The sequence below is a fragment of the Betta splendens genome, chromosome 5, assembly GCF_900634795.4.
Source record: "Betta splendens chromosome 5, fBetSpl5.4, whole genome shotgun sequence".
Taxonomy (NCBI): Eukaryota; Metazoa; Chordata; class Actinopteri; order Anabantiformes; family Osphronemidae; genus Betta; species Betta splendens.
In genome coordinates, this window is record NC_040885.2 from 2,500,080 (window position 1) to 2,527,816 (window position 27,737).

General features: G+C 46.6%; 1 protein-coding gene and 1 long non-coding RNA gene across 21 annotated transcripts in view; one reads left to right on the forward strand and one right to left on the reverse strand.

Annotated features, from left to right (window-relative positions):
* Nucleotides 1–27,737, reverse strand: part of foxp1b (forkhead box P1b) — a 128,953-nt gene that overhangs the window by 15,109 nt on the left and 86,107 nt on the right. For 15 of the 20 annotated variants that reach the window (XM_055508698.1, XM_055508689.1, XM_055508694.1 and 12 more), the window contains 5 exons: nt 18,081–18,218; nt 17,812–17,916; nt 14,446–14,596; nt 8,737–8,926; nt 3,945–4,052 (listed from right to left, as the gene is read on the reverse strand). In XM_055508698.1, coding sequence (XP_055364673.1) covers nt 3,945–4,052; nt 8,737–8,926; nt 14,446–14,596; nt 17,812–17,916; nt 18,081–18,218 — 692 coding nt within the window. The remainder of the gene's footprint in view (nt 1–3,944; nt 4,053–8,736; nt 8,927–14,445; nt 14,597–17,811; nt 17,917–18,080; nt 18,219–27,737) is intronic. The other 5 variants (XM_055508702.1, XM_055508704.1, XM_055508701.1 and 2 more) reach the window with 3 other exon arrangements.
* LOC129604076 (uncharacterized) lies at nt 1,689–18,635 on the forward strand. The gene is made up of 2 exons (XR_008694650.1): nt 1,689–2,266; nt 16,808–18,635. It is a non-coding gene; the product is annotated as an uncharacterized LOC129604076 (long non-coding RNA).

Consider the following 27,737-nt stretch of genomic DNA (forward strand, 5'->3'; position numbering starts at 1 on the left):
GAAACAAGCCGTGTTAGTTTGACTCGGGCCTCTCGGCAGCTTCTTGGATGGAGGAAACAAACGTCCTGTGATGCCGGGTGTAATGACGCAAGCGCGGCCGCGCGCGTGCTATCGTTTAAAAGAAAACAGAAAACCGGGAGCGTGCTGCACGGTGACCGCGGAGCCAGAAGAAATACTTCTTTTAACATACAAAAAAAGATGCTCAATATTTCATGACAGCTATAGCTGACAGATAAGAAGAAGAATTTCAGGTTAGGCTCCGCTGCTAAATTATGCACCAGTGCCCTAATGCCGCCTCTTCCTGCTGCAGCTTCATGGAGCCCTGTTGATTTGGCCCCTTGTTCTCGAATATTTTGAAGCTCTTTGTGTCATTTAAACTAAGAGAATTCAAACAAAGCCGGAGCTGATGCAGAGGACAACAGGACAAGAAGATGGGATCTGTCACAAACTTGAATTATGGATATAATTATGCGTGATTATTTTATACAGGGAAGATGTTCTCTTTTCCTGTACATTTATAACTAATCTAAATAAGTAGCTCGCCGGGCAGCGATTTATATAGAATGGTGGAGATAAGGTTCACGAGTGAAGGAAATATGATTGGAGGAATTTTATCAGCCTCCGCATGAATTACTGTTTGAAAATGCTTATGCAGGGGCATTTCATTAATCATTTAATCATAATCCGAGCAGGATGTTTGAACTGATTTCACAAATACCCTTTCATTTCACTACTTCATTATGCTCGCTAATGGATCCAATATATTATATATATCATAAATTATATCACATCTTCGGTGACCGTGTAGGTCACTGTCACCAGCACGTCTGCGTGTGCACACAGTGGCGCCGGCAGACGTGCGAGAGAGGTGCGGAACGTTTTCAGATGCACTCTTTTCCCGTCATTTGCTGCAAATCACAAACTCGCCGGAGTCGACCTGCGCAGGCACGGTGGCAGTGCCGCCGCCACGACAGCCCGATAAATCTGACGCCGCTGCTTTATGTACAGACAACACGCCAACGGCGCAGCCCCGCGCTCGCAAAACAGACACACGTGAAGGAGAGGAGGAATTGATGGCGCTCCGGCTGGAAGTGAGAGGGGAGTCGGTTCAGCCGCGGCATTCGCAACCTTGAAGTGAGTGATTTAAATCGGCGCAGGAGACGCGGGTCCCTCCTCGCTCCGAAATCGCCCCCTCCTCCAGCTCATCCTTTTGTGTTTTGATAATCCATTTCTCAAAATGACTGTGATGTACATTCAACACTTGAAGTTAATTATTGTGGCGAATAAGAAATTAAAAAGGCATATTTAAAGTGAGTGTGGGCAATAAGCCCTTTGCTGAAATCAATTCAGACGTCTGTGAGATTTTCCATTTGTTTGACTCAAATAAATGCCCATTTAATTAAGTAGGGCGGGAAATGAAACTGGTAAACATTTCAGGACATCTCACTAAATTTCAAAGAAGAAAATAATAGGTAAAGACGTTTCAACTTCAATTTAACTGGCACGGGCTGAATTTTCAATGAAGGGTGGCCTACGTGAGCGGCTTTGGAATTTCTCTGTTCATAGGAGACATGTGCCCCGCTTCTTTTCATCCTTTGTTACATTCCACTTTATTTCTTCTAATGACATGGAGAGTCACAGTGCATAATTAATAGGAAATGAAATATTCAAATGGCCCTAATGCAGCCTTGAGAGAAGTGTCTGGACACGGGAGCAGGGGATACGGGGTCTGACACGGGGGGAGGCTGGAAACGCTGCCGTGCGTCGTTTTCTGGACAAGTCACGCGTCCTTTAAAAGCCACGGCCACAACGACACACGTCAAATAAAGGTTCCTGGAACACAAACATTTTTTTCTTTTGCTTTTTATGACTGTATGGACTGACATCTCAGCTTCTTAACTCCCTGGTAGAGTTTAAATGAAATGCACACATTCCACTAGTATTTACGTTTTAAATGTATTTATTTTGTGTCGTTATGGCAGACCCCTTTAATACATCACACGCCTGCAGCTTCTTTCTGCAGCTGTAGACCCTCAGCGTCCTGTGAAGGTGTGTGTGAGTGCTTTCAGCTGGCAGCGCAGCACTAGAGGGCACTGCAGTGTTTCCCTGGCTCTGACCCCTGACTGGACACTGAGGAGACGGGTCTGGATCCCCGTGAAAACCCTGGGCTCCACCACCAGGAGCCGAGCCCACCCCTCCCGAGCGTCCAACCCAACAACAGAACCACGGATTTGACGCTTTGTATTTATCAAGATAGTCTGTGAAGGTATGTAATGTTTTCTTTTAAAGATAGAATAAATACACGCACAGTTTAAAACAACATTTGGGTCCCATGTTAGTTGTTACTGTTGGCGTGTGGAGCAGAAATCTGGTTGACGTTAGAGTGCTCCTCACCTTTCTCTGCTCAGTACAGTGTGTTCTGCTGACTGCACACTCACAGACACACACTGGCCTCTTGTTTTTTTCATATTCTCAACATTTCGCCCAGCCTTAAGAGGCTTTTGCAAAAGCACTGTAACGTGCGATGCATTCTTTGTTTTTATTTTTGATTCTTTTCGGGGGCCTACGGTATCACTCGCTGGGCTTCATGTGGAAGTGCTTAAGGGTTTCAGAGTTAACACCTTGGTGAGCCGCTCGCACTCTCGCCTGCTGTTAAACAAAGGCAGCTTTGTGGAGACTCTCCCCAAATGTTTTCTTAACATGTTCCAAGCAGTTGGAGCAGGCAACTAAAGTAAACAAGATGTTGCCATGATAAAAACACTTGTAAAAACACAGCAGAGTGCACTTAGAGACTTTTTGAGGCAGAGCTGTGCCGGCACACTGAATTTAATTCCCCCCTCTTCTATAAACAAAGGGTGAGGCAATGTCAGAATACAATAAATAGTGATGGATTTAAAGAGGCACTCCCAAAGCTGAAATGTGTGTGCCTATGTGCTTAAGCGTGTGTGTTGGGATGGGGCTATGTGGTTTAATAAGTCAGAATCCCAGGATGTTTATTAAATCAAAACACATATACGTAACTGCCTGTTTTTCAGCTTTCAGCCTGTGTAACAATCTAGAGTGATAAGCTTTTCATGTGTGATCTGTGCCTCCGGTGGATTTCTGTAAAGCATCAAAAGGAGGATTCAACACGTTGACAAAGAGCATGAAAACTTTCGGCGGTCCTCCGCGGCACCTTTCTCCCCGGCGTCTGTGAGGGAGCCGCTCGCTCGCTGAGCACTTGTTTCAGGATAATGGAATTGTGTCATATCATCTTTAAAGTGCGACTAATCCGGGCGACAGTGAGCCATTGATCTGCTGCCGCGGCGCAGATGTTTTCGTGCTCCGCGTAACCATGGCGCTGGCCTGTGTTGGATTACCTAGAGAACGCCGCGCGCAGGCCTCATTAGCCGAACCGCTGGTCTGCGTCAGACGGGGAAGCGTGGGGCAAAACGAAGGTCACTGCCAGGCCGGACCCGGCTAAACCTGGAGAGATGCTACACAGCAGGTGATGCTGGCTTTGCTGGTGGATGCATACGCGTAACAGAGCGGAGGTGTGTGTGTTTTAAATAAAATGAACCAAAGAAACAAGTCAGAGAGGTGGAAGGATAAAAGTGGGGGAAGGGGAGACTTCCAGGAGGACACACTCCTGTCCGGTGACAAGGGCAGACATGCAGAGCACCCTGTGGGCTGCCACAGATAAACATTCTACCGTTGTTTGTTTGGGAAAAACGGCCCCGGTCGCCATGGGGACCGCACTTACCACATGAATTAGAGGCCCATACGCTTCTCAGAAAGAGACCCCCGCCACACTCCCCTTGTCAGGAAAGAGAGCCCACCAAGGCGCCCGCACTCCAAAATAACAACCAGCTGCACCTGTAGTGCATCAGCGTCCCCGGCGCTCAGCAAACATGTGATTGACTCCACACAAGGACAACAAACGGCCCGCGTGCGCTTCCACTTACTTGAGGAATGACTGGAAATCGTCGAACACCGCTTCACATCCAGGCCACTTGCAGACGCCGTGGCCGTAGAGCGGGTGGCTGTGGGGGGAGGGCTCCTCTAGCGTGGGTCTGGGGGAGGAATTGACAGACACAGGGGTTCAATTCAACACAGCCGTGATGGAGCGCCGGTACAGAACGTGTGGACGGTTAACACAAAGCAGGATCAAGGATGACGCCGGGTTCGCGCCACATTCCACACGAGGACGCTGACCTGTGACCCCCAGCCCCGTGGGAACCCGTGTCATCTCTGTCTGCTGTTGTTTTGCTTTTTTTTAAGTGGGGTTTCGTGTTGAGAAGGCACAAGCAAATCAATATGTAATTATTTTCTATCACTGCTGCAGTTTGCTTTGATCCAAACCGCTGTTCCTGTGCTGCCTGCTGCACCTCGAGGACCCCCCCCCCCCCTTTAAAAAAAAAAGAGCATCAGGCACCTTTCACGCTGTGCAGAAACTGCAAGCATCCCAAGCTGGTATCAATTCATCTACTGACCGACCCGTTCCGCCGGGAGGCTGACAAGCACCTATCTACGGGGAGCGTATGGCTTCATACAATCTGCCTAAATAGCACGAGCATCCCCCCGAAAAGCAAACTCTACAACATCTTCCATATGGCGCGAGGCGTGGAAGCCCATGCTAACCACAACGAGCGCTGAGAGAAAGCAGCCCGGTGTGGAGGCATTTCTGCTAAGAGAGCGAGACAGGCGGCCATATGGACACAAGCGCTGTACAAGACACACAACTTTCAGCTACAAGAGCCTAGGGGACTGGCCTATATCGCTGCCACCTGTGCTTCTGGTGGCTTGTGAGCTCAACGTCGCTGCCCCCCTCCTCCAGCGTGAGCCGGATGGGGAGATTCATTACACCATCAACGCTTGGTGTTTCCATACTGGAATGACTCCAGCCACTAAAATCTCATTCATACACGTGGGCCCCGCAAAAGTCAGCCTCAGTTAACCATAGAGTCAAATAAATACTGGAAATCCTCGAGTCTTGCATTACGCAGCTAATCATTCACAAAAGGAGAAGAATCAGATTTGCAGGATTCAACCGTCGGACGTTCAGATCAGAATCTGGCGGCTGCACCTCGCGTGCTCTACAGCAGGACGCTTTAAGGGTTGTCACAGGTTTCCTTGTGTTATAATTACTTGCTTAAGAGTTCACATTGGTCATAACATGTGATAATTGCATTGCAATTAGGAGGCAGTCAAGCATTCATGAATGTGGTTAGCAGCTTTTTTTCCCTCTCCCTTTTTGAAAAGTCTGATTTTTTTTAAATTCAATTATGAATTATGCATTCACATTAAGACCTCTGTTTTGATACAGCTAATAAATACATGGCGAAAGACCTACTATAATGAGTTTTTAACAAGGAAACGTGTGGACTGGTGAAGGTAATGCTGCTTTTTAATTTAAAGAGATCCTTTTTCTGCGAGCGCGCTTGTTGGTTAATTCTGTATTAATAAGATATTGAAATGTGGAGTGCGCAGGGAATGGGCGCGCACCGAGCGCTGCGAGCGGCTGGTGGCAGGAGAGTCGCTTTAAACTGCGGATGGCTAAACAGTAGTAAATGACAGAATTTACAGCAAATGAGCAACATTAGTGTAATAGGAGACGAGTGTAGAATTCATGGGGCTTTCTCCCATCTGGGAACGCGGTGGAGGAGGAAAAAGGAAAGCGCTGCGCAGCTCCCTGCGTTGCCTCGAATGTGACGCGCACTTGCGACAGATCTGTCAGGATGTTATTATTGTCAGGCAGCCTGAGGGAAGAACACTTTAATGATCGTGTAACATCGATGAGGAAGAGCGTGCCATGAGATTCCTTCACAGGAGGAACATTACATAGTCTATACAACATGTGGAAACCTTCCAGGTCCTAGAACCAGCTTGGAGCCAGTTGTTTGCAAGTGTACTTTGCTATTATTTTTGGGCCATAAATGAGGTGTGATCTATGACATCATGCGCCATGGACTCAATCCATCAGCAACAGTAGAAGATGATGTCCATCACGCTGCGTGTGAAGCCACGGCCGCTCTCCTTCACTCTTGGAGCTAACGCTAGCCACCTCCCCCTCCACCCCTTTCTATTTTAACTCTTACACTTGATCCTGTCCTACCATATCCTCTGTGCCACTACATGCCTTAGCCTAAATGATTTAATTATATATATATATATATTTTTTTTTTCTGGTGTAAGACAAATGAAAGCCAAGAGAGAGATGGGAGCGCTGCGCCAAATCTGATTATTTATCTCTTTAACAGATTGCAGTGTTACAGTCCCTGAGCTGTGGTTACTGATGGTTGTTGGGAAGTAAAGTGGGCCAAGCTATGCGAGGATGCGCTTCCCTACAAAGCCGATGCACAACTGCATTGGGAATTTGTGTCAGATACAGATCACGCGTGTTTTCTTTAAATAAGCAAATCATTGAACAGAGATGACCTGGCTCACGGGGGTATAGCTCCGGCTATGCATCACGGCTCCCCTGCTGGGACTGACAGACCGAGCGACTCAGGCCTCGGCCACAGGAATGTTATCGATACAAACAAAAACTGTCAGCCGCTCTGCCAGAGAGTTCTCTGAGACAACTAAAAGCAGGAGCACGTGCCCGGGCTTCGATGTGTCAAGCCGGCAGTGATTGAATTTCTCCTCCTTCCTTAAGACGGAAGTGCAAAGCCGGTGAGTGATTCCTGTGGATGCACTTAAGGTTTTAGTTGCAGGCGTCGTTGTGCCTGGGCAGATTTTATATGACACATGAAACTAACTACATGGTACTTAGGGCCTGCTGTAAACCAATCTGAAGTCAGTCGGGAAAACAGGCCCATCAGCAGAGAGGCTTGTTTCTGTTGCATGACAAAAGGACTTGCAAAACCGCATCAATTAAAAGTTCATTAAGTTCAGCGCAGGGAGGATGAGTGGATGCTCTCTATTTACGCCCGGGCCGGCCCAGCCCATTATCTTCAACCTGATTATTCAAATCCCTGGATTATAACGCAGACATTTTCTCAGAGTCTTGCTTAGAATAATCATACTTAACAGCATTTCATTTTTCTTCCCATGGAGTCTCCATCATCAAAAGAAGGGAGAAATGCTCTTGATAGTAGCTTGGTTTCAGTGCTCCGAAAGGAACACAGGGAAGGATTATTGGTTGTGTGACTCTCATTTGCTTTTCATAAGTGGTGTTTTGTGTTCCCTGGTATCGGCCGTCTGGTCTTGGTACATAATTGCACATGTGAAACCCTGCGTAGGTAATCCACGGCTTCCAGGAGCCGATGGGCCGGATGACAATCACCTGCTCCATTTCCTGACAGATCTAAGATATTGCGTGAATATTCAGACCGAGACTGCCTTCTCCGCTTAAGCCCGTGTTAAACTGCTGCTGACAACTCCTTTAATCTCTGACAGTCGGCGGCGAGGCAGAGGCGCTGCCGGCGCCCGTGTTACGTCTTTTCCGATGTTTCGTGGAACCCTCAGCCGAGGCTGGCTCGCGCCTCTTCCTGCCACGGATGCTCACCTTGTTTGCCTGCTCGCGACAATGTGAGATGGAGTCAACGAGTCAATATCCCCCCGCTGACGTTTGTCGAGCTCCACAAAACAAGACGTTCAGCCAAATGCTGGATGAAGGATTGGGAGCCTGTGGATACTGTCAAGTGTGTAGGCAACTAATGCCTGTTTTTTTTTTTTTTCCTCCAGCGCCTGTGCTGGAAGATAACTTTAAAAACACTGCAAAGATGATACGTCTGTACAGGTAGAGGTTCCACGAATCTATTTAAAACCGATACTACTTGAAAAGGAAAAGCTGCCTCTCCATTCATATCGACCCGCCCGCCCCCGAACGGGGCCCTCTTTACTTCCGATGACCCGCTGGTTTACGAAGCTAAACATGTTTTCACCCGCATCGCTTTCATAATGATGCATAGGTTTTGATCAGTGAAACACAAGTCAGATGTTGTGCAGTTAGCTCATGGTGCCTGGAGGCTCCTTACGAGCAGTTCAAAGATCAGACTTTGGTGCAAGAAAACAAGTAAATGTGTAAGATGCCAAATTAATTCCTTCCTTAAAGATACACACACACAGTTCAAACATCTTTCATATATGTTTCATCCTGATACACCCTGTTTGTTCTATCCATCATATAATAGCTTGCTGTTCTTGGGAATTTTTTTCAGTTCCTGAACCGACCAGCTGACGTCAACACCTTCTACAACATTTCCCTTTTATGAAATGACATCAATAAGTGAAACGTTCTCAAGGAAATGCAATTTAAATCACAGCTGCACTTCACAAGAAATAGCAGGATGGCGTCAGTGCACCGACGTATGGTATTTACATTTTGACTGTATAAACATTCCTGCAAATTCCTTCTAGGGTTTCCTGTAAAATTCCCAAACGCACCCGGTTACAACTAAATGTAAGTGTGTTTGCCCTATTAAAAATAATACCTAGGAACTATAAATTGATAGTAATCTCTGAGCAGAGCCTATGGGGACGTGTCCATCATCTGCGCTCCTGTGAGAAATACTAAAATGGAATAGATGGCGCAGAGGCCCAGTGTTTGTTTAGAAAAAGATGACACTGAATGTCCCGCCAGTTTAATTACCAGTTGCGGGATACAAATAGCTCAGAGAACTGGTCTATTGTGTAAAGGCGTTAGCTTAGACAATTCTTAGCTTGTATGTCTTCACTGATCCGTGTACTCTTTGTGAAGAGACACATGCAAATAAAGACAACAAGGAGCGCGTTGCAGCCGGGGGGACTCACCCATCTCTCTTGTGACTCATGTACTGCCCGTTGGTGGGGGCGTGCTGGTTGAGGAGTGGGTTCTTTGGCGGCGCCGGGGAGGACAGGTCGAGGCCCCGGTGGCCGTTGTTGCTGCTGCTGTTGTGCTCCTCCTTTACGTGAGCGTTTGTCACTTCCTTCCACAGCTGCTGCAGCTCCGCTGGAATCATGGCTGAGAAAAACAAATTGGATAATTAAATCAATTAAGAGCTAATCCAACTCTCTTCTTCATCACTTAATTAAATCAAAGCGTCTGTAAACAAAGCTGAGTATTAATTAGAAAATATTCCACTACAGGGTAATGCACTGAGAGCTCTTGCATCCCCCTTGCCTTCTCCCTGCCACCTCCTTCATTCCCTCCCTCCCTGTGATCTGAAGCGTGTTTGTATACACAAATCCCTGGCATTCACGCAAATTTCATGCCCAGAGTAAATAATTAACATCCAGACAAGGCATGAAATCTGAATAATCGCCGTCGTTTTGTCTCGACAACAGAGATGTGCGGAACACACACACAACAAAAAGTTTACAACAGCAGCGCTACGGAAAACATCCCACCCCTGCCTCCTTGAGAAACAGGACCCTGGGGTAATATCCTCAAAAGCGCATTAATGTGCAAAATACTTAAAGCTCTGCACCGCCTCCAATTGACACAGAAGACTTAAACCTCATTTAACAAGTCAAGCACACGGCGGTTCACACAACCCTTTGAAAAAAAAAAATCCCTTGAAGACAGAAGACATTTTTCTGCAAGATGGAAACATCTACAGAGTGTGTTTTTTTTTTTTTTTTTTTTTTTTACTGCCTATGACTGACAGCAATCCCAACACCCAGGGCCAGAGTCGGCATGAAGGAGGATAATGCTTTGTTTGTGCACCCCACTTTCCATGTCGGAGACAAGTGAGCCTTTGTTTGCACAACCTATACATTTGTCCATCTCTGGTGTCTGTTACTGCGCCGGGGAAGTCTGCTCTCGCTTGGCATAAATGAGGATGAAGCCGATATGTAAAATAAGATTAAGCCTCGCGGAATCTCTGGCGATTTTGTGTTTTCAGTCAAACGCGGTGCATTTGGGTAGCCCTGATTTTAATAGCATAGTGAAAGATCTAAAGGGCCAATATGTGTGGATTTGTAGTGAAATCTTGATTAAATAAGCCACATAATTTAGGCATTGGTGAAAGAAGCCCTTGGATATGTAGTGAATTCAACCACGGAGCAAATGGGCAAGACCACTCGTTTAACATTACAATTAATTAAATCCATTCTCAAAATGAGCGCTGGCAAATGAAAGATGATTTGCACATGCTTATCTACTTGGGTTTCCACCCCCCCCCTCCTCCCTCCCTCGCCCCATTTCTCATCACCAGCTCTATAGATACCAGAAGTGCTCCTTTCAAGCTCCAGATTGTAATACATTGTGTGCAAAATGCTTAGTCTTAATTTATGCCTGTTGTGCAAAATAACTGTGAGGTGAAGATCTCAATGCGATCAGCAAAAAATATTTTTAATTTGATAAGCTACTAAGGATTTTAATTACGCTGGTAATGGAGAACATTGGCCTAATGAGGCGGAGGACTCCAGAGAGAAGCAGAGGCTAAGAACTGTGAAATGAGTCTGATAGGATTGCTGTAAATTCACACTGGATCGTTTGCATATCAAAGAGCAGGAAATGATTGCAGGACAAATCAATAACCTTTCCACGTTCCGAGTTGCGTCGCTCCTCGTTGGAACGTTTCAACACGCTCGCTCCATTCTGCCCGCCTGTATTCTGGCTTATTCTCCTCAACGCCTTGATGTGCCTTAATCGAAGTGCACGTCCGTGACAGGCTAAACACGCTTAATATTGTGGCCTGTGTCTTAGCATGCTAATCCGACGCCGGCTGGCTTTTTCAAAGAACCCATTGTTGTCTTGACGATATCAAACAACTTCGGAGCAAAAGTTGTTCCTTTTTTCCCCCTTCTTCTTCTTTCTTCTGTGGTGGGGAAGGTCACCGGTGATGCAAGTGTCCTGGGCTCCGACAGCGGCAACAATCATTTTCCCCCCACTTGGTGCCCGGTGACAACGGGCGATGTATTTTTAGCCGATGTGCTTGACAGAGCGTCCCGCACTGGCTCAATTACCCAGCAGTCCTGGTGACCCCGACACCACTGTTTACTCAGATGAAACCGCGGCGGATAGAGCGGTCTGATGAGAGGGGTAACGGAGTGGGACCACGCTGTCCCTTTGTGGATCTAGAGTGAGGCTTTATTGCTCTCGCCTCGCCTCGGCCGCCGCGCGCCTTCTCCTCGCTAACCCTAACCTCTTCAAACAACAGCCGTGTCTCATGGTTCCACATAAATGACAATAAAATACCATCCGAACAATGCCCCAGCTGCTATTATATTTTGTTTTGGGGTGAAATCTACTGAGTTCCTCTCCATCTGATTACAGGGGGACATATAATGACATTGATCTGTAAATCCTTTTTCTTGGGGCCCTGGTTTGTCCGTTCTTTAAATGGCCGATTAGTTTATCTTTCCTCTTTCCATTTTTCAACACAACTATTCCGCTCATTATGGCCAGGAAATACAGACAAGCACTTTAAAAAATGTATGTTGTTGGGACACTTGATTGATCACCGGCTTCCCAACTCAATTTTACCTCGGCAGGTAGCTCTGGCACCGAGACAGGCCGAGCTCTTCAACCTTTTCCTGTCCTTGTCCCCTTGTACCCAGGTGACCATGTTCAAGCAAGCAGAAAGTTGATTTAAGGTTCATAATGACATCAGTTGCAGGCCATCATCCCCCAAATAAAAAATGGCCCCCAGTGCTCCGGGCTCTTTAAACCGAGCTGTTACTCCTCACACACAGTGCCGGTGCCATGGGGGGGACAGTGACATCGCTATTAGTTTATTGTTCTGTCAGGCTGGGACCTTTACTGCACCCCTGTTTATGTTGCCGTAATCACTGGCCTGCTGATATGCACCCCTTAGATCTGAAATATGTCCTGTCCTAATGCTGCAGGAGCTATTACGAGTAGCCCACTGCTGGATGTATCAATCACTGACAGGTCAGCTGCATTACCCGCCGCCGTCCCTGATGTGCTGCTGTTCTGTGAGCACTTCATGGTTCGCCACGTTCTTTGCTTTCGTATTACCCACAAATTTGTCTTGTCGCTGTCCCACTGGCCTCTCTCAGACAACCTAAATGATGTTGTGCAGCTACGAGAACCTGCTCCCTGGCAGAGCGACCTGGAAGCGCGAGGGGCCGCTTTTGTGCGCACAAACACTGACCACCCTTTGTGACGGGCACACACGTGTGCCTGTGCTCACACACACACAAATGCCAACACCGGAGCCGTATGAACTTGAGCAACCACGGACTCATTTGTCAGGTCAAGAGGACAGACTTTTGTGCGAGGAGAGAGAGCGTAGGAGGGGCGGATGAATCAAATTCATATTTATGAGTAATATTCTGCCCAAACACATTGTTGTAATTTATAACAAATACCGTCTGGCGGCTTCCAAAACTTTGAGTATTAATGTCAAATAAATTTACAGCAAGGGAAACAAATTAGGCTCTAAATAATTTTAGCAATAGTTTTTTTTCCACTCAAAACTGTAAATTTGTACTTAATTAGGCATTATCACATTCTTTTGGATGACTAATTTAAATGCATGACTTTGGTGCTTTGAAGAACATGACTCTAATCTATCTCACACAGCAGTGTAACAAGCTGGAACCTGCATCACACTGTATAAGCACAGATTTTCACTAAAACGATCACTAAAATTTATAAAGCTTTTTATTTTTTTTATTCAGTCTCAGCACGTGAAAGCAGGAATACACAGGATTTGGTGTGATACCGCCACAGAAAGCAACAGGAAACCATCAGTTAAAAAGTTCTACCAATTTACTGCCGCCCCAAGTCTGAAGCCATAATCACCGGGGCCCAAACACAATAGATCAACTCATCACTGCCGATGCGCTGCTAACTGCTAGCGGAATATTGCAGATTAGATCTGAGCACCATAGGCCCGGACCGCTGATGCATGAAAAGGGGTTTAGTGACGTGTAAAACAGAAAGGTCATCAATAACTTCGAACAGTCAAGCAGAAAATGTGTAGGAGAGGAACACAAACTGTGGCCCTGGAGCACTAGCCTAAATGTTGTAACAGCTGTTCTGAGCACAACGTCAACCATCGGTGGACGGGAAGCACAGACCCACCAGGTCTGACTGGTTGTGATGAGCTCGACCAGTACAGCTACGAAAGATGCCGTTCCTCACTGTGATGTTTATGCAAGCAACGTCACACAGAAACGTTTTACAGTTGTAAATTTGTAAGTGTGGAAAATTGAAACTCGCTCCCATAATTTTTTGAGAAGGAAACATTTCCTCTGCTTTGCTTCTGTAATTCTCCCGGTGCCCATTGAGACAAATGATGAGGTTGCTATTCAAACTAAATGTGAATTTGAATATAAAAAGAAGGGTGAAGAAGAATATAAATTCATTCCACGTACCCTCTTGACAGGATGTGATGCCTTAGAGGTATTTGATGATCACACAGTATAAACAGGAACTGTTGTGAAATCCATCAAAAGTACAGTAAACCTACCATATCGCCCATCTAATGCTTTACTTAAGGGGTGTGAGTGTTTGCCAGACATCTGACACACAGCAATTCAGCAAAGCACACTCACAACACAGCAGCGCTCCACGCCTGTGCCCATGGCAATCGTCTGCGAGCGGATGAGTGATTCCATAACCAGTCCAAACAATAACACCACTGTACAAACCGTGTTTGTGTTTGCCTATTACCTAAGCACCCCCCAAAGCCCTCCCATTTTTATCGGCCTTATCTTGTTATTTCAAAACTGTTTGTCTAAGCTGGGAATGAATAGTCGATGTCATGTTCTCAAACCCTTATGACGGCGTCTTTGTCGCAAGGGGGGCCACTCCTTAACAAAATATTAAAGAATAAATAAAGACATAAACTTCCTGGCCAAACAACAAGTATTGACTCCCTATCGAGTAACAGGCGGTTTCACAATGACGAGTTCACTGGCAGTTTAGGAACAATGGATCTAGTCTTGTGCTGTAGCCGGCTGACAGCGGCTGCCACCAGGATGCCAATTGCAGGCACGGGGCAGGGAGTTAGAGGACAGAGGGTGGTCTGGAAGCTCAGAGTCCTCACGTCTGAGGAGTCATACGTTTTCACTGTCTGAGTAAAAAAACTAAATGGTATATTTAAATAGAAAAAGGAAAATTGCTTCTCTCAGAATTGAAGAGAAAAAAAGAAGAACAAAAGATTGTTTAATGACACTATAATCATCTATAATCATTTGGGTTCATGATGATAATTAAAGATTGTGTGGAGGCTTGAGTACTATTGGATTTTAAAAGGCAGAATCACTATTGCCACCAAACGTAATCAAAGGTGAAGGAAAGTGACTGTGACCCATGTTGAAAGTCAAAAAAGGATCATCAGACGTGATGCACCAGTAAACAAATATTACAGTAGAAGCTGAACCACCCTTGTTTTTTCTTGTAACCTAGACTCTGTTTACTCAACAGCGCGTCAGATCTGTACTTTCCACAAAACAAACAGGCGCGCGTACTTGTCAAAATACTGGGGAAAGGAGAGGTGTTCATAGACAAAACACCTCTACTGAGCGACTGTGGACTGAGGGACGTTAGGCGCTGATACTGACCCTGAGTGAGGGAGTGCATTGGCAGGCCGGGCTGTCCAGGCTGGATGGTGAGGAGCCCTTGCCTCTGAAGGTTGAGCAGATGCTGCTGCTGGACCTGCTGGACCTGCAGGAGCTGCTGCTGGAAGGCCAACTGCTGTGCTGACACCTGCTGCTGGTGGCACGCACGCACGCACACACACACACAAAGGGAGAGAGGCACACCATCAGCAAACACAAGTACAGTATAGCTATAACAGCCAGTGCAAACATGGGAAGCTGAATTTCAGGTTAGTACATCACTGGAGATCTGTGTCGCTGAAGAAAAACATTTTAAGCTCTCCACAGTTCATGGCTCTAAATCAAACATTTAACAGCAACATGTTCATTCATTAAAAAAAACACAATGGCTCGGTGCAGGTTTTATAAATTCTGCCCTTAGTGTGGGTTTGTCGGCGCCCACTTAAGACAGGTAGACTATACATCTCTTTCTCTCTTAATTAACGAGGAGTCGTGAGGCAAATGACAAACAATGAAACAACATAGTTAATCATTCATAATAAGAGCCACAGGAATTTAATTACAGCCATTCATAATTCAGCAAACAACGTGTGACTAAATCAAAGTACTTAATAACCACCCTAGCAACTCTCCCAACTCTCCCAGGCACGGTGCAGTGTTCAGGGACACGCGCTTCCCCCGAACAGCGCGGTGAGTGTGTTCCATCACGTAGCGCCGGCTGAACTGACTGAGAGACTCTTGTTGTGGGTCTAACTGGGCTACGACGCTTTAATAAATAAAGATTTAATGAAACGCCGGCTCCTCGTTGCTGACCGTGGGGCGGCGGTTGGGGGGGGTGAGCGCTTTTGGCTCCGAGAAGTGAAACGTGTGAACTTTCGAAAGGAAGAAAAAGTGATAGGAGACGGCGGGAGAGACTGACAGACAAAGCCAGAATAACAAATAAAAGGAAATTATCTAATATCCCCAATCTCCTTAGAATCAAAACAAATGAGATATGTTATTTAGATAACAGGGGCAGGGACGAGAGAGACGCCTCTTAACCCATTCATCAATCCCTGCTACCAATAAAACCCCAGTAAACTGACCAAAATGTCCGTTATGACAAATTAAACAAGCTCTATCAGGACTTTCAACAGATAAGCTAACAATAGGCTCGTCTGGCAGCCTTGTTTATGAGTATACAAAGGCAGTTGTCAGGCAGGTGGGCGGAGAGGAGGGGGCACTAAAAGCAGTGCCTGGGCTGCCAAGCCGTGCACCACACCCTGTTACCACACAGGATACACCACTTTGTTTATTTCTCACAATTGAGTCCGTACAAAAGAGGTCCCGGCGCAGCGCGGCTATGGGTCACTCGCTGGTGGCTCTGATAAAACACGTCCCCCTCACGCTCGCCCTCCCTCAGTCAGAGGGGTCCGGCGGCCCTTCCCTCACCTCCCCCCGCGCTCCGCACCCAAGAATAAAGCCCTGGGCCACGGCGGTGTGTTACAGTGGGCAGGGTCGTCTCGCCGGATCAATCAGGGGAACGGAGGAGTAACTAATTCATCCGCGGGCCCGTTTGTGTGTGATGTAATCCAAAACATGGACAGACAGAGAGGGCAGAGTTGTGATTTTAGGATTTTTTTTTTTTTTGCTCCAGTTTTTCTCCAGCTCCTCCGTAGCAGGCTGCTACAAAGATAATAGTGCAACGGGGGTGCGAGTTCACAAGGAACAATGTCTTTCATTAAAACACTAAATAAATAGGGGGTGGCTTTTCTGGATGAAGAAAGAAAGAAAAATCAAGTATTGCAAATGAATTTAAGTCTCTCCGCTTCCCGTTTTTTCTTCTGGTCGCATCAGCTGACAGGAGCTCCTGTGTGCTCCCAGCATGCAGACACATTAAAAAAGCCCAAACCCAATAGACCAAATAAGAGGTTAACAAGAAGTGGCACGAGGGAGAGACAAATACAGTCCCTGACAAATGATAAAGAGTGGCGCTGGCAGGCCTTTATTGTCAAGCTTCAAATATAAAGTTAAAGATCTTTGAAAAACTAAATTTTGATGTCTTTAAAATAAAAGAGGCACAAAGCAACAACAGGGGGTTATTGTCTGGCAGCCACAGGGGAGTCACTGCATAATTCTTATTCTGTCTTTTGATGGCTGCTCGAAATGCGCATAGAAAAAAAAAAAGAGAAAGAAAAAGGGAGCGCGTTTGGGAGAGAAAGAAAACACCAGCCGAGGGGGAGAGCCTCTCGAGGCTGCATCTATTTCCTGTGATCATACATAATATGCTTCAAAAGTTATTTTTTCTTTTATTCTCATGCTCCATTCAACTGATCAATTGCACCTCCGTAACCCCCCACCCCTCTTTTCTCCCCTGCTCCTCTAGTGTTTACATCAGATGCGACTGGGTGACAGGCCCTATCTGAGGCCGAGGAGCTCCGCTGTCATGTTGATTTATGGGAGCATCACGCCACAACTTGTCCAAACTGAAGCCCGCAGTTCATTAATTAGGGAGCTTCGACTTTGAAGTTGGGCGCTTCGACAGCGCGTGGACGTGTGAGTGTGTGCGTGTGGTGGTGGTGGTGGTGTGTGTGTGTGTGTGTGTGTGTGTGTGTGCGCGCGCGTGTGCGTGTGTGCGTGTGCGTCCGCTTTTTACACGGGGCTTCGTTTTCAACGCTTCTCCTGTTGTCCACAAATTCAACCGCGATGGGGACGGGAGGAGAACGAGAAGAAGAAGAAATTCCCCGGTGGCTTTTGAACTTCTTCTGACCACGCGATAATAATTTGCTTTGTCCACAGCGATGCCTGCATCCGCCAGTCATTAACGCGCATTAAACCGCTGCCTGAGAGCGAGCCAGGCCGGGGTGGAGGTAGCAAAGGGGAGAGGGAGCAGGAAAGATGGAGATGGAGAGAGAGGAGGAGAAAAACTCAATGCAGGCAACAGAGCTGGGAGCTCTCTCCGCACTGATATCTCACAATTACATGCCTTCTCTTCCTCTGCCATTTCCATGTTAATTACCCAGAAAAGCCTTTCAGATTTATACGCCGTCCCCCCTGCTGCCTTTTACGCTGTCCTACATGGGGCTCACAGGGACGACCACAGAACTCTTGTTTACTTGATAAATAACAGATCAATGAATGGAGGGAGCCGGTTCAGTCAAATACTCCTTACATTCTCAGACCAGTACCCGCCAGTTGTTCTCATTTATCCAGGAAATCTGACATGCTAATCGTGCGTGCACTTGATCCACCCCCCCACTCCCCTCTCTCCGCTCCGCTTCAACCACAGCCTGAAAGCAGATGGGTTTGAGGGAGGGAGCGCACAACTTCCATGCTGTGTCTGGCCAACAGGCTGGGTAATGGCAGGCGCTGGGAATGATGTCAGCCTACCTCTTTGCTCTGCTTGCTGCCCGCATGCTGCTGCTGTTGCTGCTGCTGTAGGAGCTGGAGGTGGAGCTGTTCCTGCTGCTTCTTGTAGAACTCTTGGAGTTGCTGCTGCAGGAGAAAGAGGAAGGCGACACGTGAGGGAAAGGCCACCAGTCAAACAGACTCAGCAGAGGGGCTGTGAGGGAATTTGGTCTTTCAGGTCAAAGGTCAAATATTCACTAATGCACCAAAAGACAAGGCTGTGAACACGATTAATGGCAGCTGTACATTACCTGCTGTAACATGAGGGCCTGCTGCTGCTGGAGAAGAACCTGGAGCTGCTGAGGGCTCAGGACTTGCTGCTGAAGGATCTGCTGCATCTGCTGAGGAGTTATCACTTGAGGTGTCATCATAGCCACTGACACTGGAACCTGCACAGAGAAACCAAACACTTGCTTTGGACTGAATGCTGGGGCCAATTATGAGCGAGGTGCGGATCATGCACGTTGAGTAAACAGTCAGTCACATCCACCCTGACCTCCAACGGCATTAGATCTACTCTGCATCTGCTGCGATACTTCTTGGGGTTTCTGGTTTATCAAATAAAGCCGACTTCCCATACCTGAGGGCTCCAATGATTGCACACGCACGACATGTCACGCGAGAACACTTTTTATACAGATGCTGTCAACAGCGATCTGTTATTGTGAAGCTCCAGAGTGCCTGGAGGGGGAGCCATAGAGAAGAACACACAGGCCTCTAACTAACTCCCAGTAGAAAGGTGTGAGTGCATGACTCCTCAAAACAAGTGATTTGTTGTGACACTAAAAAAAAAAAAAGCCCCCACAGTTGTCAGTGCTCCTTAATTGCTTCGGCAGCGTTGGGGACTGGGAGCTCGTCTGCACGCTGCCACTCACCGCCGCGTCGTTCCATTGTTGGCGCGTTTTAGCGTCGTGCTAGTGCACGTGGGTTTGCGCCGCTCCGCGTGTCTCGCAGTGGGCGTTTGCGGGTGACAGTCCGTCTTCACCAAGGTGACCCAAATTGTGCGGCCATCCCACAATTAACGACAACCCTCTGAATTTTTCATGCAATTCTGAATGCGACGCGAGTGCTAACTAAGGGGGGGGGGCCTCTTTTTCGGACGCACACCTCGCACGCGCGTCCCCTTGTTCCTTCTCCCAGTCGTAGCATAAAGCACAAACAAAGCACCGGCATAAAGAACAGCTTGTTACGCTAATGCGGAGGAAAGGGCAGCGATGTCAAAGAGGACGGAGCGGCTTTGATGCTCTCCGTTAACTTTATTGGGCGGCGGCGGGCTGAAACGCGCCAGCTCCGGGAGCACGAGGGAGGCTCGGCCCCACCCAGGCCCAGCGCAGGCGCCACATTCCTCATCCCCAGCGCCAGGCGTGGGGATGCGAGGGGGAAAATGCAATATTAATTCCCCCCCGTATTATGTCTTAATATGCAGTTCATCTTGACTTTTGCACATGACTTGTCCTGTCATTTGCGTAGCCCCTGCCTCCCATTTCCTAATTTCACAGTCATTATCCACTGAATTCCTTTTTTTTTTCTTCCAGGCTAATTTTGATGAACTATTTTGAAGGTCAACCAAGCCGCCCTGTTTTGCTGACAAGCAAGCGCCATATGTGACATGATATATAGTTCCTGTCCAAACATGACATTTACCCCCCACGCACGCCGAGTATAAATAATAATGCCCTCACTTTTGTTTGAAGCTGTGCTTTAACCGCATGAATAAAAAATCTTCTCTATACTTGTCATGCTCTATTTTTTTACTACCGTGCTAAAGCTGTAAATTTAGTCTTATTTTGGAATATATAATCATTCCGTCGTGCTGCACGTGGAGGAAAAAAAAAAAGAGAGCAAACTTCAAGTTAACACAGAGGTTTTACACACTTAAGCAGCTCTCAAAAGCTGCCAATTCAATTAGAAATGACTCTCTGGCGTCCTATAATTTAACTGTCTTAATTCTTTACACCTAAAGTGTATATCTCATCACGGTTTCACACTTTGCCTGGCTCACAGTAACTACAGCTAGAGCTGCTTCCTCAGTGCACAGCCACAGCAAGAGGCTATTACAGACCCCCATTTTATTACCCATTACTACTGAGGTCATTAGCAGCAAGAGGGATTGTACGCTTCTTAACCTATTGATCAATGTAACTACTACCATTTAATCCTCTGCTGAAGGAGTGAAAATCTGCCTAAGACTGGGTCCTACTGAGAGGAAGGATGGGTGGAGGCACTTTAACTGAAAAATATTGCCCTGGCCCCTGTATCATGTCCATTTAACGCAAACACAGGACGCCAGTCGCCATTTAGAGCACTCCCATATGGTGCACTCCCGTATCTCCTGGATAACATCATGACTCCAGATCATCCCAAAAAATATATCACCATCTAAAGATAGACTAGATGGAGCCTCATACTGGGCTAATAACTGGAGGGATCCAATGAGCCCAGCTCTAATCTACTCCACCAATATGAGTGTGTGAAAAAGAGGACATTCTGAGGATGCCAAAAATAGCTGACGTTTATGAATTTCGCAAAGGTGTGGCGCTCTCCAGGTGCCTCCCATACATAAACATTCAAACCTGGAACATTCTCACAGCTGCAGAGTGACTGGAGGCAATATGCCGTTACCAGTACAGACCTGCTGCCTCGAAGCATGCACACATCCACGCACGCAGAGAAATCTAAACTGTGGCATGTTGGCTGTCACAAGCGCATGCAGGAACATATGCAGCGCATAACACTGTGTAGGAGACGTAAACTGCCATAGACTGCATAGGGAAGTGTGCTGGCACTGGATTAAAAAAAAGCTTGTCCTAAAAATATTTAATTGTAAAATTAAAATTATTTAATTGATGCAAAAATGAGCATCATTCATTCCATCCCGGTCATTCTGCGCACCGCCTCAATATGTACATACCATACAGTGAGTTATTTCTCATTAAGGAGCAACAATCTCTCTCTGTGCATCACTACATGGTGAAAAAGTGCATAATGTAATAGGGAGATGGTAAGAGAGCCACTTATTCAGAATTAATGAAGACGTTCCCCCAGCAGCCCCTCCTCCTTCACAAGTCAGAGGTCAGATCTTGGTGAAAAGGAGTAGGGGTGAACAAAGCTGTACGATAGCCCCTTTACCCACACAGAAGCAATTACGAGGAACACAGATGAGGCGCAAGGAGGTGAACGTCAGTGAGACCGGCACAGGCGCTTTACTGGCCGCTAAGGTGCAGCTTGGCTCAAAGAAAAAAAAAAAAAGGAGGAGGAGAATTATCAAAATTTCATTTGTGGTCCCTGGGGTCATCTTGTTTTGTAGGGGCATCAAATGGAATGGAGAAGTAAAAAAGGAATAACAAGCCCTTGAGAAATCACAGAGTCGAGTCCGTTTGATGCTGTTGTTTTAGCTCGGCCCGCAGTGACGCAAGGAAACGACTTCCCATCCTGACCATCATCTCCTGCATGAAAACGACGGCGGGATGAGGATTTTCACGGGAGCTATTGTACTCGTGCTGCGTGACCGTAATTAGTCAAATATCAAATTAGCCATTGGAGGTGATTGGATAAAAAAAGGTTTACTCAAGCAGGACAGCGCCATCCCTGTCAGGCCCCCTCCACTCCCTCCTCCTCATCCACAATCAGGCTCTTTTAAAAATGTTTATGCCGCACATAAACAGAGTAATGACAGCCGCATTCACCACACCTTCTATACTGCTGTATTCGGTTTGGGGGCGTGGGGGGGGGGGGGGGGGGGGGTGCGGGCGCAAAATACTTGCAGCAACTGTGAAAACAAAAGTTAAGATTGCATTTTAATTAAGTTTTCGACTGCAAACAAACAGGTTTTCGCCAGAGCCGGTCCCAGTGTCGGGTTCAAACAAACAAACTGCGCGGCAAAGTGAGCGAGACGTCACCGAACAATAACAAGCCAGTCGCACACTGGACACTGTTTCCCACACTGGAGGCAGGTGAGTGGAGACCACACACACACACACACACACACACACACACACACACACACACACACACACACACACACACACACACACACACACACACACACACACACACACACACACACACACACACACCTTCTCAAGATTCCAACTTCACGTTGTTTGTTACAGTTTGACGAGTGACTCACTGTCCTGTCACTCTGTCTGACCTTTCAAGTTACACCTCTTGGTGCGTATTTCCCAAGCCACGAGGCGTTCGAGTCTCAAAACTTGCCGCACAAATTCACGACGACAACTGCTACCTCACGCGCTGCCGCTCGCTGTTCTCACCCCATCCCGGAAACGCCGTACGACGGCTGTCGGTGTCGGCGGCGTCCCTGCGACCTGGGGTCTCGCAGCGCTGAGCGGTTACGCAACAGCGCACGTCTTCAGATGCATTATTTCAGCCAGTTGAGATTTAATTAAGATCACAGCCTCCTAAATCCTTTCCAAATGAAACTGTAGTTGAAAAACAATGGCCAACACATCCTTGTGCAGATTGTTTCTATTCTCTGCACACGGGCAATGCAAAGTTAATCCTTGTTTCCATGACGGCAGACAAGAAGCCTATAAATTGTCTTGTTGTGTTATGTGACTTATAAAACATACAGCTAATTAATAAAAGCATATTGAAAAAACATATTCAGTGTCAGCACTGGATTCACAGCATTAGCTGAAAAGCAGCATGTGTCAACCTTATTTATTGCCCACACACATCCGTAATAATCGCCCCTCTTTTCTAGGAGCATATGCCGCGTCACTAAATGTAGTAAAAATATATAGGTCACAACAGAGCCGGGAAAAAAACATGCTACAACATTTCATCTGATCACTGTCCTGCCACCTGAACTCCTTAAAACGCATGACGTTTCGAGTGTAGAGTTCATCTTCCCCGTTGGAAAGAGAGACTCGGAGCAGTAACGGCCCCTTAAAAACTGAGTGATAGCCCTTTTCAAGTAAAAACATGTTTTACTCAGGCAAGTGAGGGAGTAGCAGCTGGTGGCTCACTATATCACTGCTCAGCTATTCCCCCGTCTCTCCTCTCCGCTCCTCTCGCCTCGCCTGCCCGCCGCGGTGCAAAGCGGAGCCCGTCCCTGTAAAGGATATCCCGGCGCGCTGCGGGGCTGTGCCGGCGTCCACCGCGCCCCCTCTCCTCGAACGCAGCCGGTATTTGGTTGCCTATGTCATGGTAAAGAAATGACAGGTGCTGGCAGCCGCTCGCCTTGACAGGCCACTGCACAAATAATGCCCCTGCCTGAAAGGGCTAATGCACTACTAATGAACAATAAATCAACTTTGATTACAAACTGTCAAGCCAATCAGCTCGCACTCCAGCTCTCCCAAACTGCGAGTCTCCGCACAGCTGCACAGCATTACGGCGCACACTACCGTGTTTAGGCTTCGCTCTCCTTCCTCAAACAAGTGATATCGCCATCAATCTCCCTTTTCCTCAAGGCACCCACTTTTTCCCAGCGCCGATAAAAGGTGCTGAAACGTCGCACCCGAGAAAAGCGTTACGTTAAATATGAAGGGCACTTATTTAGTGCAGGCTTTAAATAACAGTAAATACTGAAAATATTCCACGTCAATAAACAAGTGAAAGTCAACAGTCTGACAAATGTCAAAGAAAGCAAAGTAAAATTACTAGAACTCCTGAATTTTGTCTTCAGCCTTTGTTAAAGCACAGATACACACAATAAGCTTAAAAGAGACTCTGATATGTAAAATTATTCTCTCTCAAACACACACACACACACGCACATGCACCAAGTTCTCAGGAAAGACGTGGAGCGATGACATTCGGAGTGACAGTGTCTCTCCAGCGTGGTTTTGCGGTGACTGTGTCAAATATAGAGCTGTGCCAGCCTCTGTCTTAATTCACTGTGACACCATGATGAGCGTGAGGATTAGTCCAGGCCGTAGCCTGGGAGCAAGCCAGTCTGACCAGCACTCATTAACTCACAAGAACAAATCACCACAAAATACACAAGCAGCAAAATCCTACAGTCAAATCTACAACCGAAGGCTTTCTGTGGATTTTAAATGTCTCAGACTTGGAATGTTCTGAACAAAAAAAAAAACTCATTTGTTCCAGTGTTGTGTTTTCCTGAGAGACAAAGAACAACAACATAAAAAAAAGAAGGCAAACCTGTCTCCTGTTTTTCTTTCCATAATTCAGACAACATACAGTAAAGTACCAGATCCTGTTGAACTGGTTGGCACACACAGCAAAGTAAACAAAACTAAACAAACAGAGTCTAATGGAAGACAGAAACGTCAAAACTGTCTGATACTGTACGAGCCACATGAAGTCAGAGAAACTGTTGCATTAACTGGAAAGTTAAGAGCTGAATCAACCACCAGCAGCGAAGTAAACAGATCAACACCATCAACTGATCCATGCAGTCTAGTTTTGATCTAAAACGTATTCAGAAATCTGATGCACATGACACCAGACTTCATGTTGCTCTTTTATCACAACCAGCCTGCGAACGGTGTTTCAGCAGCAAAGTAAAGCCCAGATAACTGTCTCTCTCATACAAAGTGCACGACAAAATTAACCAATTACAATGACAGAACATCAGCGATAGACAGACAATAAGCCTCCTTCTCTCCTTTTCCCCGGTCAAATTAAATTGTCAAGTTTTTACACAAGAAAGCTGGCAAAATCACAGAAATCAATCATATTGACAAACCTGACAAACTCCATTTAGCTGGCAGGGTAAACAGAGAGCCGGGCCACGCGGTGTGGAGTGAAGCAGAGCGGAGAGCACAGCGGCGAGGGAAAGAGAGAGAGAGAGCGAGAGCGGGCGAGCGAGCGAGCGAGAGAGAGTGGGGGAGAGACGGAGAGAGCGAGAGCGCCAACGAGACAGGGAGCGTTAGAGGAGCACGGGCTGGAAGGCAGGGAGGCTGAGAGAGAGCGAGCGAGCGAGCGCTGCTGCTGCTGCTGTGCTGCCGAGTCTCCAACCTTCCTCAGGATACAGACAGATTGCACGTGCAAGGTTGCTCCCCGGCTGACAAGATACAAAACTATCCAATCAACCACGCCCTTCTCCACCAATCACAAGCAGCCCTCTAAACATAATCAATTCAAATGGGGCCACACAATAGGACGCCACGGGCTGGGCTGCAGGTGAACCAGTGTCTTTGTGTGGGGGCCCCTTTAAAAAAAAAAAAAAGACACAGTTGACGGCTGTTAACCCTTTGACCCCTGCTGGGACTCTGGCCGTGCTATTGAAACAATGGAAGCCTAAAGAAAAGGGGCCCTTTAATTAAACAACAGATAAGTAAACACAGCTATCCAGCGGAAAGAAAGGAAAACTGGCCCTGCTATCGGCTCCTTTATTGTTCTGCTAAATGGAACTATTTACAGCGCCGGAACAAAGACACAACTCATTTGACTCAAACAACAAATGCACAAACAACAATTTGGAGGCTTTGTAGTTATTTAGACTTTTTTCCCCTTAAAATTCCGATAATACCACACAGATTTTGTTTTAAATTACAACACTGCTGAGGAATAAACAATGTTTTGATGAGTACATTTAAAACACGGTGAAAGATGTGGATCTGGTCACAGACTTAATCACAGCAGCACAGACAGTTTCCACTTTTACACACTTTGCCTACAATCTGGTCTCAGACAAGCTAAAACCACTTACATTAATAGCTAACATTACACCCAGCTACCAGCCAATCCATCCAACTCCATCCCAATGAGAGCAATTAGCTGTCATGATATCACCACAGTGTTTAACACCCATGTGCACTCAGTAAGAGGGAAGAGGCAGGAGAGGAAAACAGGAGCCTGCCACCTACTGGACACCTCACTGAACTCAAGAGGAGGAGGAGGAGGAGATGGGGGGAGGCAATCTTTTAACCTTTCCTTATTTATTTTCACTTGACTCTTATTCCGTGTCATTTACTGAGGAGATCAGAAAGAGATTCAACAAGTTACTAATCTATTTTAGCCACTTTTAGCTAAATTTCAATAAGTTGACCAACTCACTTAAAGAATTACAGGAAAGGCAGGAGGAGAGATTAACACCTCACTTTGTTAATTATCATGACAATAAACACAGAGCCGAGTAACAGAGCTCTGAAACACAGCTCATATCAAGGGCTATAAAGCCCTTGGCCACGGATGAAGGAATGTTCATGGGATGCATTCCAGCCCGCAAACACACTGGTAAAATAAACAGAGCGTCTGCGTAACAAGCCACCGTTCTCATCTGCTAATAACTAACAACGGGCCTCTGCTGAGCCGGACTGACCTATATAAATTATTGACTGGGACACCTCAAGTGTCAAAAGTGACAATTCTAATACATCTCATGGTGAGTAATTAAGTGGAAGAAAGGCTTCTTTTATTTTCTATCTGACACCCTCAAGACATCTCACACGAGACACAAAGACAGTGATGTGCAGGCGCGCACACGCACACACACGCGCACACACACACGCGCACACACACACGCGCACACACACACGCGCACACACACACACACACACACACACACACACACACACACACACACACACACACACACACACACACACACACACACACACACACACACACACACACACACACAGGCTTAGGCTACGGCCACACTCGGCTCCCCTGGCGCTCTCCCTGGGGTGGTATGTCGGCGTATTCTCAATAAAACACCTTCTTAACAGTAATAGGCCACTGTTCTCATTTCAACGCTCCCAAAGGCCTCATGATAAATTTAGCAGACACGCAGTTCAAGCTTCTCCTCTCTCTGAGTGTTTCTCCCGTCCGCTGCTTCTGTGCTTGCCGCTTTGCAAAATAATTACACGTGTGTTGATGTGGTTCGCACGTTCTATAGATTTTTCCCCTGTTCTGCTCCCGCGCACAGAGGAACGTCGATATCTTGGAGCCTGGAACTGGCGTGCCCCTGTGATGGTGTACAGAGCGGACTGGCACAATTGTGTTCATGATAGAGTGGGTGACATTCTGAAATACTCCCATTTCCTGCTTGAGTTAGAGTGAAAGTATGAGTTAATGTCTGGCCCAGGCTGGGCTCCGCTCAGCTCTGGCTAAAGATAACGGCACAACTCCAATGACAGAGCTTTTCCCAACACTAATACAGCCAGTGAGCAAGCTGTGCCAACCCATGTCTTCCTGCTAACGGAGGAGGCGAAGAGGAAGTGCTGGTGGCACACAGCTACACTCGTTCTTTTTCTGGATAGGCCCTGGTGGCCTGGACTATTGTCATGAGGAAACAAACACAGACGCCTCCTCCTGTGTAAAGTAAATCATTGTTTACTGATGGAGGGAGTCGGCAGGGCAGGTGTGGGACCTATATAAAGAACGCTGCTCTATATACAGTAGCATCATCATGTTGACAAAAAACACAGAGGCCCAATCACAGCTCAGTAATGCACTTCACTGTTACATGTGCACTGTTCCTTTTCAAAGCCAAACCACAAACATCAACAAAATCAACCGTGAGAGAAAAATAATATAAAACAAAAAATCTCAAAAAATATAAAACTTAAACTCAGCAGTAAAACAACAACTGAGTGCTTCTATTTTCTATTCCTAAGTTGGAGATAACAAAACCAGGGATGATCTTGTATTATTGCTTATTAACTTTTCATGCTGTACATGATATGAAATAATTCTTACTAACACTATTTTAATTCCTCATATAAGCATCATGTGGTTGAAATGATGGAAAAGAAGTCGCCTTTAACCATCTGCAGCCTACCAACACTCCCCCTGATACTTGTAAGAAGACATATTTAGAACGAATGATCCGCCGAAGCGGAGCGGAGTTACAGTAAGTCACGTCTGAGTCACCGTGTTCCTCCTGGTCGATTACTTATATGGGTTTGGTTATTTACTTTTAATTTCGGCAGGCAGGGGCACATTGTTTAGTCAGCACATGTGAACTCTGT